The sequence below is a fragment of the Amaranthus tricolor genome, chromosome 3 (genome assembly GCF_026212465.1).
Source record: "Amaranthus tricolor cultivar Red isolate AtriRed21 chromosome 3, ASM2621246v1, whole genome shotgun sequence".
Lineage (NCBI taxonomy): Eukaryota > Viridiplantae > Streptophyta > Magnoliopsida > Caryophyllales > Amaranthaceae > Amaranthus > Amaranthus tricolor.
In genome coordinates, this window is record NC_080049.1 from 1,945,779 (window position 1) to 1,962,912 (window position 17,134).

At 28.0% G+C, this 17,134-nt stretch overlaps 1 protein-coding gene and 2 pseudogenes across 1 annotated transcript; all 3 read left to right on the forward strand.

Annotated features, from left to right (window-relative positions):
- The first annotated feature begins 7,832 nt into the window (after positions 1 to 7,832).
- LOC130807746 (acetyl-coenzyme A carboxylase carboxyl transferase subunit beta, chloroplastic-like) lies at positions 7,833 to 10,147 on the forward strand (annotated as a pseudogene).
- An 82-nt stretch (positions 10,148 to 10,229) lies between these two features.
- LOC130807747 (photosystem I assembly protein Ycf4-like) lies at positions 10,230 to 11,808 on the forward strand (annotated as a pseudogene).
- A 1,640-nt stretch (positions 11,809 to 13,448) lies between these two features.
- On the forward strand, positions 13,449 to 14,615 carry LOC130808067 (long-chain-alcohol O-fatty-acyltransferase-like). The gene has a single exon (XM_057673513.1). The coding sequence runs from the start codon at positions 13,529 to 13,531 to the stop codon at positions 14,567 to 14,569; it is 1,041 nt and encodes a 346-aa protein (XP_057529496.1). The 5' UTR covers positions 13,449 to 13,528; the 3' UTR covers positions 14,570 to 14,615.
- Positions 14,616 to 17,134: the final 2,519 nt, after the last annotated feature.

Genomic DNA, 17,134 nt, shown 5'->3' on the forward strand with positions numbered 1-17,134 from the left:
AATATAGCTTCAGTTCTAATATAAGTAAATTTGTTTACTTGCTTATTAAATGTAGTAGAATTATATAATTGTCAATAAATCAAAAAAGAAAAAAATATAATAGTAAATATAAATTTTATTATTCAATATAAAAGCATAATTAGTTCGATTAAACTAAGTTCAATTTAGTTGAAATAGTTTTAAGTATATATATCATGAAAATAAATATCTTTAATATTATTAAAGAAGTAGGGTTCAACGAAGATAAAACTGCTCAATCTCTAATCAAGGTATAGAGCCTATTAAAAAATAAATTATAAGAATATATAACATATTCACAAGGTAGCGTGATATGTTATACTCTCGATGTTTGAATTCAATAACAACCAATCTAATTATATTTTCTTTATAGATTCAAGAAAACAGTTAAGCCCAATAAAATGATAAATAATATTACTACTTAAGTGTAGCTAATAAACAAAAACGGAGGGAATATAAAATACAGATTTTTATTTATAGTATTTAATAAATAAGGAGTATAAATACATTATTAGTTATTACATGCATATACATCTCAAATAACAAATTAATCACCACTCGCTTAACCTATAAATAACAAATAAATACAATAATAATTAATCTAACTCAAATGAGTAAAAATAACATTATTATGCATTGACAAGTCCTTAGATACTAAATCGTAACATAAAAATATAACTTTAAATAAAAAATTTAAATTTTATATTTTATTCGTTTTTATTCTTAGGGGATTAATATTTAATTTTTTTAGGAGGGCCAGGGATATTTGGTCCTGACCCATGCTTAACATTCGCTTTAATTTTTTTAGGAGGGATATAACTCGGAGGATTTGGTCCCGATCGAGGCGATCTGGATGACTTCATCTCCGATGGGAGATGACCATGCTTAACATTAGCTTCAGTCCCCTTTCTATTCTTCACATCAACATCAAAATTTTGTTTTAACAGTCTCGTGCTATTTCCAAATTGAACAACGCCATTAAAACATAATTGTAATAAAACAACTAAGATTAATATTGTCTTAACATATATTGGAAGGCACATTTTTTTGGACATATTTGGACGTATGAGTAAAATAACAGTATATATATTAATAATTTGGTATTTATTTTGAGAGATGTTTAGAAATACTTGCAAAGATATGAATATTTAATGCACAAAATGTGGGTATTTATAAGCATGCATGATTTTGAATATGGACGAGATAATTTCATATTTTTGTGAATAATAGTTAGAGTATAAGACCGTCTCTATGGTGAAGTAAAATATTGAACAATACAGACTTGATCGTAACTGCATGTAAAAATAATGGTCAAACACACTAATATACACGGCCATAATACACGTTTTAGAATTCATATAGACTTTGAAAATAATGTCTCCATCATGAAGCAATGGTTTGTGTTTATAGTATGCATGGTTGGAACTTTGTATATTTAGATACTAAATGTATACTATATAATTTAATATTAAGCTCCCAATTTTTCAAGGCCCTATGCGGTGGAACATATTGAACATGTTTAGAACCTCTCATGGTTGGGCACTTCTTAGATTGGGAATAATGTGTTGCTCGATGTCTGTAAGATGAATGTTAGAGTATATATAATATATCCTGGGGCCTCAACCCTTTAGAGTATATAACATATCCTAGGCTCTCAACTATTAGCTTAAACTTTTAGTTGAGTTGGTTCCTTAACATGGTATCAAAAGGCAACTATTAGCTTAAATTTTTTTGATGATCACCTTTAATCCCTTCATTACAAATATGTTATTTACATTCGTGTGATGAAAGTGAAAAATTATTGAAAGTATTCAAGAGCTGAAAACGAAAACCGAGAACCGAAAAACTTAAAAATCAAGGCTTGAAATGCACTTTTGCATTTCTCGTAAATATATTATGACTATTATAGTATAATATTATTGAGGAGTTTGTACTCGGCATAGGTGTAACAGACTGTTCTTTTCTAATGATAGGTTTAATATAATATAATAGTAAGTAATGCTAAATCGGAAGTCTATCGAACCGTGATTATTGCGAAAAAGAAGTAAAACTAAACAGTATTTTCAAAAAAAACAAATAAAACTTAAATCATTAAAATATAATTTTACATATTACATCTTGCTTTAATACATAATTATCGTTATTACATACCCATTATATAAATTACATACATACTATATCCTAATATCACATAGACAATGTTGCTCGAGCCACAGGTTAGGTTAAATAACCTTACTGTGTTCGCCGTATAATACATGCTGGAAAACACGTCCCATGTTTTTTACAAGCCGGAAGCATGGTTCAACATTTCCTTACTATCAAGCCTTTTTATTATCATGTTACTGTTTTCATATAAATGCAACATTACAATAACATACAATAGAAATAGATTTATAACAACTTACATATAAATAATCATTTATTATTAAACTAAATCAAAACTTAAATGGGTCTTTAGTATTTATTTATAGATTTATTTACAATTAATTTTATTAATTTCTTAATAATCAATTCTTAAATGTCTATTTATTATAAACGATAAAATAAATAGTTCCATCATAAATATTTACTAAAAATGTCTTAAAAAAGACATATTGGGTTTATTTTAGATCCTAGCCCATTTATCAAAATTTTAAGAAAATAAAATTTTATTTTAATTAATTAATTTCTTAATAACTTAATTTTAGACTTAGTACATGAATAATTAATTTTATTAAGATAAAAATCTAAACAAAATATTTTAAAAATTACCTTATTATTAAATGAGTTGGTGTATATTTTTATTCCGCAAAATAAAATAATTTTAATTATTGTTTTCACTTTTCATTCTTTTCGCCTATTATAACAATTTAGATTATTAATTTATTTCTTTAAAATTGAAATATCAAAAAATTTCACAAAAATTATTTTAATGAAAAAAAATGTAGTAACAATAAAATAAATTATATTTCCAGAATTATATATTTTCAACCCAATTTATGAACTTCCTTATTTTATGCATTTTTTTAGCAAAAATTAATAATAATATTTGTACTCAACTATAATTCATGAAATTAATACACAATTTATATATATATATATATATATATATATATATATATATATATGTGTGTGTGTGTGTGTGTGTGTGTGTGTGTGTGTGTGTGTTTATAAAATCAATTTAAACATAATCAAGTAATGACTCAATAACTTTAATTATGATAACAAGTTTTCGAAGATCCTAAAACTTGATAGAATATATCTTAGAATTTCAACCATAACTTAAATTTCAACCATAACTTAAGCTTTTAATTAAGTTGATTTTTTGAAAGGAATATCTATTAAATTGTTAAAATTCATATATTCGTGTAAAATACACGCAAAAGTGTTTGTGATTTAGTGTTTCCTTTTTTTCCTTGGTGCTTTATAAATGATTTAGTCATAAGTTTTTTTATATAATTAAATTTGTGATGGCTCAAATATTTAGAGTATGAAAAGTAAAATCACATTAGATTTGTATATTATGCATGGAGTGAGTGTAAATTATACTTATTCTGTCACATATTGTTAGTTACACATAATTTTTTTTTCATACTTTTAAGTATAATTTAAATCTTAATATTTTAAAATATACATTAAAAAAATGATAAAATGTATATACTAAAATTCTATAGAATTAGGCAAAAAAACTAAAATTGTGAAAATAAGTAATTAATTTTAGATTTAATTATGAAATTATAAGAAGAAAAATTTGAGAATAGCAAAGTTATTCATAAGTTTAAACTTTGCATACTTTTAAACTACAATACTTAACACTGTTTAAATTACAATACTCCTCGGAAAAATAAAAAATTTAAAATCTTATATTTACTCTATTTGATAATAAAAATCTCATTTTTGTATTATTTATACATCTAAAGTACTTTTTCAATTACTTTACTTGTTAATATTGGTTTTTGTGACACTCTTTTGAATCAAATATGTGGTGTAATAACAAGAAAGAGTTTCGGTGCAACTAGACAAATTTGAAGATGTAACAAAAAGTGATCGAGAAGTACTTTAAATGTATAAATGATACTCGCTTTGTTACTAATGTTGTTACCATGAGAAGTGTTCACGGAATTAAGAAATATGAAATATTTGTGATTGAATTATTAATGATAAAGTAAATAGTGAAAATATTCTATGGTGATTTTAATTGTAAGTGTGAAACATATTGAAACCGCATAAATAAAGTAAAATGAAAATTAAATAGATAACTACAAATAGAATTTTTGTGAATTACGTATTTTTAGATTGGTTTGGTTTTGATTGTAATTGATAAATACATATCGATCAAAATATTAGATTATTGAGATTTTGTAAAAAAGTAAGACAATTTTGTCTCATATATGTAAAAAAAAATATTAAATATAACCAAAAAATATAGGATGAAAAATTAAATGATTGTTCGAGGAATAACAAATAAAATAGCTTAAATTACATAATGAAATATCATTTAGAGGAACAGAGGAAGTGTTGTGCGACAACGGAAGCAAAGATCAAAAAACAATAACGAAAAGCAATAAAGATTCCAACACACAATAAAGAAAATCACATCATGAAATTAACGTGGTTCACTATCAACGTGATAGTTACATCCACCGGCACCGACAATAAACTTTTCACTATAAATTGCGATATAACAAGATGAACGAGAAGCCACAACAATGGCTCTCCAAGCTTTTTCTCTCTTAGTTTTCCTCACTTTGTGTTGTACGCATCGCATGCCCTAATTCTAATTATATAGTATACCTCATAATAAATCAAAAAATATGAGTAATGGGCCAAAAAAAGTGGCAAAACCATTATCCCACAAAAACCGCAGTGTTCCGCTCCCCGCGTAAAACTCTGCGGCATGCGCTCAGCATTCTGCCCAAGACAGAAGTTTCTCCGCGCCCCGCGTAATATTCTGCACCTCACACATCCGTCCCTCGCGCATGTCTCCGCACCCCGCGCATCCAAAATTTTTGACCCACACTTGATTCATCTTGTTCATGATCTTGGACTTGGTTCGAGTTACAAAATCCCAACAGAAAGTATGAAGGTGAGATATAATCTTGACTTGGTCTGTAATAATCCCTAAATATTAAAAAGCAGTATGTAAGACTCGCCATTGCTCCTGGGCAGCTTGAAAACTTTCTAATCAGTGAGGAAAACCGAAAACTGACTTCTTTCCATATTCTAAAGCTGCTATTTTTCAGAGGTTTTATGACACTTTAGCTTTGACTTCACATGAATTAATATATTAGTATTTTTTAATGCTTACTCAAGTAGGGCTATTACATTTATTTTTGGAATCCAGAATGAAAAATAAAAAGAATTTCTTACAAAAGTATTAATAACTCATATTACATAGAAAAATATATAAATTAGGAGTATCTAAATTTAATTCATGTTAATATCAACCTTATATATCTTTTTCCATTGATCGGCTTTGTCCTTTCTAATATCTTTTTGAGCCCTAAAAAATATATTTTTGAGACATAAAAAAATAAGGGCTCTGAACGATAACTCGCTTTGCTCTTTCTAATCGACAATCATGCTTAAGAATTCTACCTTTTTAATTTGTAAGTTTAGCACTTTCATATCTTTCTCCATTGATCGGCTCAATAATGTGTACGTATCATTTGCTAGGAAGACAAAATTAGGTTTTATGATGACTTTATCTTTCGTTGCCACAATATTTAAGAGCTTTAATTTCAAAAAATTGAGTCGATTATATGAACTAGAAAATTACTTTTAATTTCATTCATTCTAATTTTTTACTTTTTCAATTTGTAAGTCTAAAACTTTCATATATTTTTCTAAACAGTTGACTCAATTTATAGGTATCAATGTGAAAAAAAGTGTGATTTGTAGGAAAATATAAGAAGTATCAATAAGATAAAAATAAATAAATCAAAAATATAGATATTCATTAAAAAAAGAATTTGAGTAGTAAATTTCACTATCGATGGATCAAAATAAAAAATAAAAAATGTAGTAAATTTATATAAAAGGAAGTAGTCGTAAAACTGTTTTGCATAATATATGTACCTGAGTTCTATTAAGCTTACTTATTCTAATTAGTTAATTAAATTTATTTAACCTAATTAACTAATGAAATTTGAGTCTCAATTGATTCTACTTTTAACAAAATTTAGTTAAAATATGTTTAATCATTTTAATTGAAACAAATTTGATCAACATAAACTAACTTGAGTTTAACAAATATAGCTTCAGTTCTAATATAAGTAAATTTGTTTACTTGCTTATTAAATGTAGTAGAATTTTATATTTGTTAGTAAATCAAAAAAGAAAAAAAATAAAATAGTAAATATGAATTTTATTATTCAATAAAAGCATAATTAGTTCGATTAAACTAAGTTCAATTTAGTTGAAATAGTTTTAAGTATATATTATGAAAAAAGAAATTATAAGAATATATAACATATTCACAAGGTAGCGTGATATGTTATACTCTCGATGTTTGAATTTAATAACAACCAACCTAATTATATTTTCTTTATAGATTAGAGAAAACAATTAAGCCCAATAAAATGATAAATAATATTACTACTTAAGTGTAGCTAATAAACAAAAACGAAGGGAATATAAAATACAGATTTTTATTTATAGTATTTAATAAATAAGGAGTATAAATACATTATTAGTTATTACATGCATATACATCTCAAATAACAAATTAATCACCACTCGCTTAACCTAAAAACAACAAATAAATACAATAATAATTAATCTAAACTCAAATGAGTAAAAATAACATTATTATGCATTGACAAGTCCTTAGATACTAAACCGTAACATAAAAATTTAACTTTAAATAAACAATTTAAATTTTATTTTTTATTCGCTTTTATTCTTAGGGGATTAATATTTAATTTTTTTAGGAGGGCCAGGGATATAACTCGGAGGATTTGGTGTTGACGAATGACGTGATCTACCTGACTTCATCTCCAATGGAAGATGGCCATGCTCAAAATTAGCTTCAGTCCCCTTTATATTGTTCAGATCAACATCAAAATTTTGTTTTAGAAGCCTAGTGCTATTTCCAAATTGAATAAGCCCATTAAAACATAATAGTAATGAAATAACTACGATTATTATTTTCTTAACATATTTAGGAAGGCACATTTTTTTGGACATATTTGGACGTATGAGTAAAATAATAGTATATATTAATAATTTGCTATTTATTTTGAGAGATGTTTAGAAATACTTGCAAAGATATGAATATTTAATGCACAAAATGTGGGTATTTATAAGCATGCATGATTTTGAATATGGACGAGATAATTTCATATTTTTGTGAATAATAGTTAGAGTATAAGACCGTCTCTATGGTGAAGTAAAATATTGAACAATACAGACTTGATCGTAACTGCATGTAAAAATAATGGTCAAAGACACTAATATACACGGCCATAATACACGTTTTAGAATTCATATAGACTTTGAAAATAATGTCTCCATCATGAAGCTATGGTTTGTGTTTATAGTATGCATGGTTGGAACTTTGTATATTTAGATACTAAATGTATACTATATAATTTAATATTAAGCTCCCAATTTTTCAAGGCCCTATACGGTGGAACATATTGAACATGTTTAGAACCTCCCATGGTTGGGCACTTCTTAGATTGGGAATAATGTGTTGCTCGATGTCTGTAAGATGAATGTTAGAGTATATAACATATCCTGGGGCCTCAACCATTTAATATAACACGTCTGTAAGAAGTCACGAGTTTGAATCTCAACCACTCCTCATTAAAGTAGAATATTTAGCGTCAAGTATGAGGAGGGTCTGTGCTGCATCCACACTTCTAGCTCAATGGGCTCTCGTGTGAGGGGACGTGTTAGAGTATATAAGATATCCTAGGGCCTCAACCATTAGCTTAAGCTTTTGGTTCCGTTGGTTCCTTGACAATAAAGTGTCTATTATTATCCACATGTGAGTTTTCCCACATCGAAAATAAAGATAAGTGTATACTATCACTTTATAAACTTGAGGAATAACTCTTATATAATTACGATTTGGTTTCGTCTAAACTTGATTTTGGTGCATTAGATAGAAACAATCACAAACCCTGTGCTCATTCGAGCAACATGGTGCTCGTTGATTGAGCAGTTGATCGAACAAGCAACACGTTCTGTGTCGTTTATTTATCCAAACTCGTTCTATTAATCTTTATTTGTTTGATGGAATTCTAATGTTAGAGATTTTATTTATCCAATAATTAGCTCATTGTAAGGAGATTTACTAGCTATAATACATGGTATTTAGTATGGTTTTATGGGGGTTGCATAGGTGAAAATGTTTTTTACGATCACCTTTAATCCCTTCATTACAGCTATGGCTAAGTTAGGAGGAAATATACATCCACGTTGAATCATAAAACTCGACTAGGTTTTGGGAAATTTTCCTCCTTTTTTAAAATTTTTCTAGGTCTATCGACATAGCAATCTTCTTAGTCCTTTTATGATTCCATTAAGGTTAGTTTTCTCTCCTTTTCCTATTAACTTTATATTTTAAAAGACCAAAGTTTCAAACAAGTGTATAACCAAGTGAAAAATATTATAAAAGTCATAATCTATTTTTAGAGCTATTTTATATTTATTTGAACTAATTTGATATATGGGTTTATTTTAAACCAAATCAAACCTTTAAAATATAAATATGATAGAGTATAATAATAAGATTTGGACCCATTGACTCATTAAGGACCAATTTGAAACCCTAGGCCTAATAAATACTACAAGTATGTGTTTGGGATTAGATTTAACCTAATGAATCTAAGAATCCAACTAAGGTAGCTGAATACGCTCTTAATCAAAGCTTCACTAGCTCAAACTCGATCTCCTTATATATGCTTATATCTTTAGTTGTCTCATTTTAAACGATACCTAAATGAAGCACTCACTAAGCACCTGCAAAAACATATTAAAAAGCCTTTTAACTAACTTCATTCTAACAACTTTTAGTTTATTTAACGAAGAAACAAAATAAAGAACAACTAATTACACACTATTCATCATGAGACCTTTTGAGATTTGTCCCCATCAATTTAAATTTTTGATTGAGACTTAAATTGGTTCTTTTAGGCCCTAAAAACTTAAGCTAATAACTGAGGCTCAGGATATATTATATATTTAATACTTCTACAAGCTACCATTCATAGTGCACTAACAGACCTAGCTCACAAAGGTGCAACAGATCGAACGAGCACAAATGATAGTAATTTACCTAGAATAGAAAGTTCTAATAATCTTGAAGTAACTCAAAATATATAAACATTTGTGGGTTCAATGTGAAAATTGTTATGCATTAAATTATAAGAAATTGCTTAAGTCAAAAATGGATATTTGTGAACAATGTGGATATCATTTGAAAATTAATAGTTCAGATAGAATCAAACTTCTGATTAACCCGGGTACTTGGAATCCTATGGATGAAGATATGTATAGTCTCTATGGATCCTATTGAATTTCATTCAGAGGAGGAAGCTTATAAAGATCGTATATTGATTCTTATCAAACAAAGACACGTTTAACTGAAGTTGTTCAAACAGGTATAGGTCAAATAAATGGTATTTCTATAGCAATTGGGGTTATGGATTTTGAGTTTATGGGAGGTGGTATGGGATCTGTATTAGGGGGAAAAATCACCCGATTGATTGAATATGCTGCCAATAAAACCCTACCCCTTATTATAGTATGTGCTTCCAGGGGGCACGCATGCAAGAAGGAAGCTTGAACTTAATGCAAATGGCGAAAATATTGTTTGTTTTATATGATTATCAATCAAATAAAAAGTTATTCTATGTGTCAATCCTTACATTGCCTACTATTGGTGGGGTGACAGCCAATTTTGGCATGTTGGGGGATATTATTAATGTCGAACCTAATGCCTACATTGCATTTGCGGGTAAAAGAGTAATTAAATAAACATTGAATAAGACAGTACCTGAAGGTTCACAAGCAGCCGAATTTTTATTCCATAAAGGTTTATTTGATCCAATTGTACCATGTAATCTTTTAAAAGGCGTTCTAAGTGTTACTTCTACTGCATGTTTTTTTTCCTTTGAATCAAAATAAAGTTGCGGATTAAAGTTTAAAGTCAATTATTTTATTTGTGTCAAATTTTTTTTATTGGAATCTATCGGAATAAAAGGAAAAACCAGAAAGGAAGAATGGGGTTTTTTCGTTGGCGATATCCTAATTTTTGAATTAAAAAAAAAAAGAATTCAAAAATAGCTTTTTTAGATCTTTCAAATTTTTTGTGAATCTTTATTAACAATACCCTTGGATCAAACTATAACGAATTCTTTGTAAATTTAATTTATAAGAAATCGTGTATTTTCTTGTAGTAGAAGCAAAATAAAGAAAAAAAAGATGACGAATACTAAAGTAAAGTTGATTATCATATATTATATGTAGAAAGTGAATTTCTTTTGTAGTTCTACATTCCTTGTACTTCTTATACAGTATATTAATTATATTAATTTTATAGAATTAGAATTCTAATTAATTTATTAATATAATAACAATAACATAATAACAACAAAAAATATAACAAAGAGGTACAATTACAATACAATTATAGTAAATCGAGGTAATAGCTATGAACTTTCCCTCTATTTTTGTGCCTTTAGTTGGCCTAGTATTTTCGGCAATTGCAATGGCATCTTTATTTATTTATGTTCAAAAAAATAAGATTGTTTAGATTTTCGGGTTCAAATCTCATTTTTAAGACTTAGACTTGAATCATAACATAGATGTCTATTTAGTGGAAAGGTATACCGCGCGATTTCTTATGAACACAAACGAAAGAACCCTTACTTTAAATGTATGTGGAAACATGACGACATAGGAGTACATGTTACTTTTTTGATCTAACTAAATAGGAAAATATAAATAAATATTTACGTAGGATATTTAAATAGAAAGTGAAACACATCCGACATCAGAATAGGACTAGTTGATTAGAGTTACCTCGGAAACAAGACAGAGTAAGGAAAGTACAATTCATTTGAGGTATTTTTCAATTCAAATTAAATGTAACCAAATCTAGTATAAATTGGCGCTCAGAACTTATATGGATAGAACTTATAACGGGATCTCGAAATATAAGTAATTTCTCTTGGCCCTTATCCTTTTTTTAGGTTCATTAGGATTCGTATTGGTTGGAATTTCTAGCTATCTTGGTAGGAATTTGCTATTTTTATTTCCCACCCAGCAAATTCTTTTTTTTCCACAAGGAATTATGATGTCTTTCTATGGGATCATTAGCTCCTAATTATGGTGTACAATTTCGTGGAATGTAGGTAATGGTTATGATCTTTTCGATAAAAAAGGAATAATATGTAATTTTCGTTGAGGATTCCTAGGAAAAAATCGTCGCATCTTTTTCTGATATCTTATAAAAGATATCCAATCTATTAGAATAGAACTTAAAGAGGGTATTTCTACTCGTCGTGTTCTTTATCTGGAAATTAGAGGCCAGGGAGCCATTCCCTTGACGCGTACCGATGAAAATATGACTCCACGAGAAATTGAACAAAAAGCTGCTGAATTGGCCTATTTTTTGCGTGTACCAATTGAAGTATTTTGAAAAAGAAAGCGATTCTGTCACGTATTCATGGACAGGCAGGAATTGCTTTGCTTTCATTTTTCACAATTTCAATAGCCGTAAACACTCTTTTTATTTCTTCAGTGGACTCTTTTTTCTAATTCTGTATTCTTTCGCGAGTCAAAGACTAATTAGCACTATCAAATCACAAAAAAAATCAAAGAAGAGATTCATGGATTTGATACATTGAAATAGAACTCATGTTTGATAAAAATTTTAGATCGCAGAACGTGTACCTTTCTAAGTTAGGTCTACTGGTTCATCTAGAGCAGTATCTAGATACTGGTAAATGAACCAACATGACCTGAACTTGTTGCAACTTATATATAAATCAAAATTATACTTCCTTTTTATATATCATTGAATATTAAATATGAATATATGATGGAAAATATCTATGTTTTTTTATAGAAAGAAAAAATCTATGTTTTATTATGAAGAATATCATGATTAATATTAATATTATCAACAAATATTTTAATGTTTATTTTGTGAGTGTGACATATATACTTAATTTACTAACAAATTTATTATATAGTATACCTGATTATTATTTTTTTGCGAGTAAGATACACTGGGTACCGATAATAATGATGATTAACTATAATGATGTGAGTGTTACATACATACTTAATTCGCGAACGAATTTATTATATAGTATAGATTAATTATCCAATCCCTTTCATCATAATTCTTTAGAGAAGTCCAAAGAGATCATTGATGACATTGATAATGATAGTATATGTTCAAGTTGAATATTAAGTATTCTTCTTTTCAAGAAGCTGCATTAAATGCAATTATAGGAATATCAAATCACCACTCAATAAAAAATTCACCTATATTTTAACCATGATAAAAGGGAGCAGCTCAGCCATTTCCCTTCCACAATAACTACATTTTATTTCATTAATGAATAACCAATGTCATTATTAAATGACTTTCACTAATTTTATTAATAAAAGTACACATTTTTTCGTACCCTCTCCTTGGAGGAGGCATGAATATGATATGTTCGATATTCTTTTTCATCGGACCCTAACTTATGCGGGATATTAGATTGTTGACTATAACAATGACTAATCTAATTCTTATTAATGATAATAAATAAAATTATAAAAATTTTGAGATTAATAATCTATAATTTTATCCATCGTCTTGAAATAAAAATTGAGTTGACTATGTTTTAAACATAATTTTTATACATAATTTTATCCATCGTCTCAAAATATATCTAAAAAGTGAGTACTATTATAGTCACTTTTTATTAATTTAGACTATAGTTTTACTAAAAAATGAAAGGAGAAAAAAAATAAAAATATGTATTATTAATATATGGTTACTTTAATTATATAAATTATCACGAGTTAACAAATAATAGACTTTATTTTGATATTATTGACAAAATTTTAAATTATTAATTATATCATTTTATCTAAAATTATTTCCAATTGACATAGACCTCAACATTCCATTTGTTTTTATTTTTCGATTTAAATCCACTTTTGCCTTTAGTAAACGTTTCATTTTTGTCATCAGCTCGATTTCGAATATGTTTTAAATTGAATTTTTTGTCTACATTAGCTATTATATAAATTTACATTCATTTTTAACTCGAGCATAATCAGAATTAGTTACCAAGATCGTTAAATATCAAATCGTCAAATCTATTTTAATGACTTCTAGCTCTAGTCTCTAGTCTCTAGTCTCACCTAACTAACAATTAATTTTGTGTACCATTAAAATTACTACGATCTAATTTTACCCAAAATGCGCAAAATCCCCACAGCCGCAGGTTCGTTCCATTTTATCTATGCTTCAAAATATAAGACCACCAATCACAAAACAAACCGTTCAAATACAATGGAAGAAGAAGCCAAATCATTCCTCAAAACATACTCGCTCATATTTACATCTCTTTCTTATTCTTATTTCATCGTCTCCAAAATCCCACCTGGAAAATTCAGATTATTTTCTCTCTTACCAATCTTCACTCTATTTACCATTTTACCCTTTTCTTTCTCCTCTGTTCTTCTTGCAGGAATCACTGCTCTTTTCATCACTTGGCTTGGAAACTTCAAGCTTCTTCTATATGCTTTCAATCATGGCCCTTTATCAAATCATCAGCCCATCAAAAATCTATCATTTCTTCAATTTTTACTAATTTCAGCTTTTCCCATCAAAATTAAAGACCCATTTACCCGAATCCAAAAACCCACTTCCAAATTTTTGCCCTTAAATTTCTGGTCTGAAACCCTAATTTTCTCCATTTTTGTGGGTATTTGTGATTTTTATAAACAAAATTTAAATCATGGGTTAATTTTTGTGATTTATTGTTGTATGTTGTATTTATTCATTGACATTATTATGAGTGTTAGTAATACAATGGTGGGGTCCATTATGGGTTTTGAGCTATTTCCACCGTCAGATGAGCCTTATTTATCATCATCTATCAGTGATTTTTGGGGAAGAAGATGGAACCTCATGGTAACAGATATACTGCGTCACACTGTATATAAACCCACAAGGGTATTTTTATCCAATTATATAGGCCGAGATTGGGCATCTGTTATTTCTGTGATAGCGGCGTTTGTGGTATCTGGGCTAATGCATGAGCTGATTTTTTATTATATGGCACGTGTGAGTCCCTCGTGGGAAGTTACTTGGTTTTTTGTGTTACATGGGCTTTGTGTGGTTTTGGAGTTTTGTTTGAAAAAGGTTTTGGGCCGGAAATTGGGCCTACATTGGGTTATTACTGGCCCGTTGACTGTTGGGTTTGTGATGGGCACTGGATATTTGTGGTTCTTTCCACCACTTGTTATGAACAAAGTTGATGTAAGAGCTATTGAGGAGGCTATGACTTTGTATGAGTTTATTATGGGGAAATTAAAAAAAATGTTATAATATGAAATTGTAATTCTTTTGATATTTCTTAAAATTTTGTAATCAATTTCCATTATATTTTACTTTAAAAATATTGTTTAAAATTTTAACTCGCCTTTTAAAATTTTATTTGGTTTTATATTTGGTTACTCACTGAAAAACTTTTAAGATTTACTGATCTTCACTAAATCGATGCTTCTTGATTCTTATACATCAATCATCAAAGAATTGATTCAACATAATTGTTAATATTGTAAACAAGAAAAATATACTCTAGTTTATCAAAGATCATAAAATTATGGGAAAATAATAACATTGACTTTAAGGGAAAATTAAAATGATAATTGTTAATATGTTAATTGTAATATTGAAGAATAAATTATGGTATAAAAATATATTAATGCGTAATTTGATAATAAATTCTTAATTTAATACTATGGTAGGTGATAAAATTTAGAAAAATTACCGTGAATAATATAATATTTTGTTAATTTTCCTTCAATATTACCAATTATTGATTAATCATGAATAATACTAACTTAGAGGGGTATTTTTCTAGAATAATACCAACTTTAGTTTATTAGCTAATAGACTAACTTTTTTGTCTTATAATCACCTATAGTTTGATTTTTAACACGGTAGGGATTTTCTAGGAAAACACCCCTTTAAGTTGGTATTATTCATAGTTAATCAATAGTTGGTATTATTATAGGGAAATTAACAAAAGATTGTATTAGTCACTGGAATTTTTCCATAAAATTTGCTACATATGACAGGTAATAAAATTAATACTTAATTAAAAATTGAAATTAAATTTTAACAAATTTTCCATTTTAATTGATTTATATTTTCATTAACAAAATGCAATGATTTTTCAAGATCCAATAATTATAATTTTAATGTATCAATTAGAAATAGTATCTCAAAAAGACCGTTTCATTTCTATTCATCAATATTACGTACTACTTATAATGATATACTACTAGTATAGAGTTTTTACATGCCATACATTTGGTAATTTTACTATTTTAGATAAATTTCCAATTTGGTGTGCATTTGCTACATTTGGGCTAAGGGAGAAGAAAACAGTACAGTAGGTGTATGTGTATTTTTAGAAATTGACTTCTAGAAAGACAAATATTGGTAGATAACATTTAATTACTCCTTTTATGTGTATTTTATTCAATAAAACGAGTTGACACTTAGAAGTGTTGCATTTTAAATTGTATGTAGAAACATAATGTATTTTCCATATATTTTCTACAAAAGTAATATAATATAAAATTGACGCGTTATTTGGTGATAAATTCTAAATTTTATGCTACATTAAATAATATAATTAATATTTAAATATTTAGAAGTTTAAAATATATTTTAGTTTACTATTTGAATTTGATTTTATCATTCTTAATTAACACTCAACGGGCGTCGAAATTTTTGTTAGAAAAATCAACAAAAATTGAAAAGTATACAAATATAATTATTTTTGTTTGAGGATATGATATAGGTAGGGATTTATTTATTTATTTCTATTGATGTTAAAAATTAAACTTTTGTGCTAAAGGTAAAACGAAAAGCATTGAACACCTATAATAATAATAATAATAATAATAATTATAATACTTAGTCACATGTGTTTTAATACTACCTTTCAAGTATCTTGGTGTTCCCCAATCCTCTAAACATTTATCATGGCATGATTGTGTTCAGTTAGTGGATAGAATGACAAGTAGAATCCGTTCATGCCAGGCCACATATCTATCATATATATATATATATATTTCAGTCCTCATGAGTATTTCTTTTTATTGGTGCCAAATTTTTATTCACCCGATTTTTTGTTTGTAGATTTTTTTTTAGTTTGGCATCAGTGAGAGTGATAGGCCTGAAAATGTTGAATGGTCAAGGATTTGCAAACCAAAAAAGTTTGGTGGATTGGCTATTAGAGATCTTGAGCTTTGGAATATCGTGGCTATGGGGTAAACTGGTGTCGCATATTGGTGTTATGCATGAATCGCTTTGAATCAAATGGATCCATAGAGTCTATACTAAAGACATGCTTGTGTAAGATTGGCGTTCTGCTGAAGATTTGTTCTATCTGTGGCTTGGAACCGGAAACAACAGAGCACTTAATTTTTCTTTGCCACTTTAGTAGTAGTTGCATTCAGAGGGTCATGACTTGAAATTTGTGTCCAAATCAGATCTTTAAGGACCATGAACCATCAGAAATGGAAGATATCCAAGCAGAAGAAGCAACTGATCTTCTCTACCATTGCATATATGATTTGGAAAGTTCGTAATGAAGCAATTTGGCATGAGTCTGTCTCTTCAGTAGATAGTCATTGCTAAAGTCCAACAGGACATTAGCCATAGGAGTAATATATATAGGCTTGCTAATGCTTTTTAATCTTTTCTGCATTTTTGAGATATATTTACCATTGGTAAGTTTCTGGAAGCGTTTGTTCAGTCGCATAGGAAAAGTGAGGTGAGATACCGTTCTTCGAAGGTGAACCTCATTTTTATACTGATGCATGTATAGGACTTAGGTGCCATTCATTGTTTGTAGTGTGTTTGTGGGTGAATTAA

Bases quoted from the DNA above. Each gene is read 5' to 3' on its own strand.
- LOC130808067 (XM_057673513.1), top strand. From the start codon at position 13,529: ATGGAAGAAGAAGCCAAATCATTCCTCAAAACATACTCGCTCATATTT.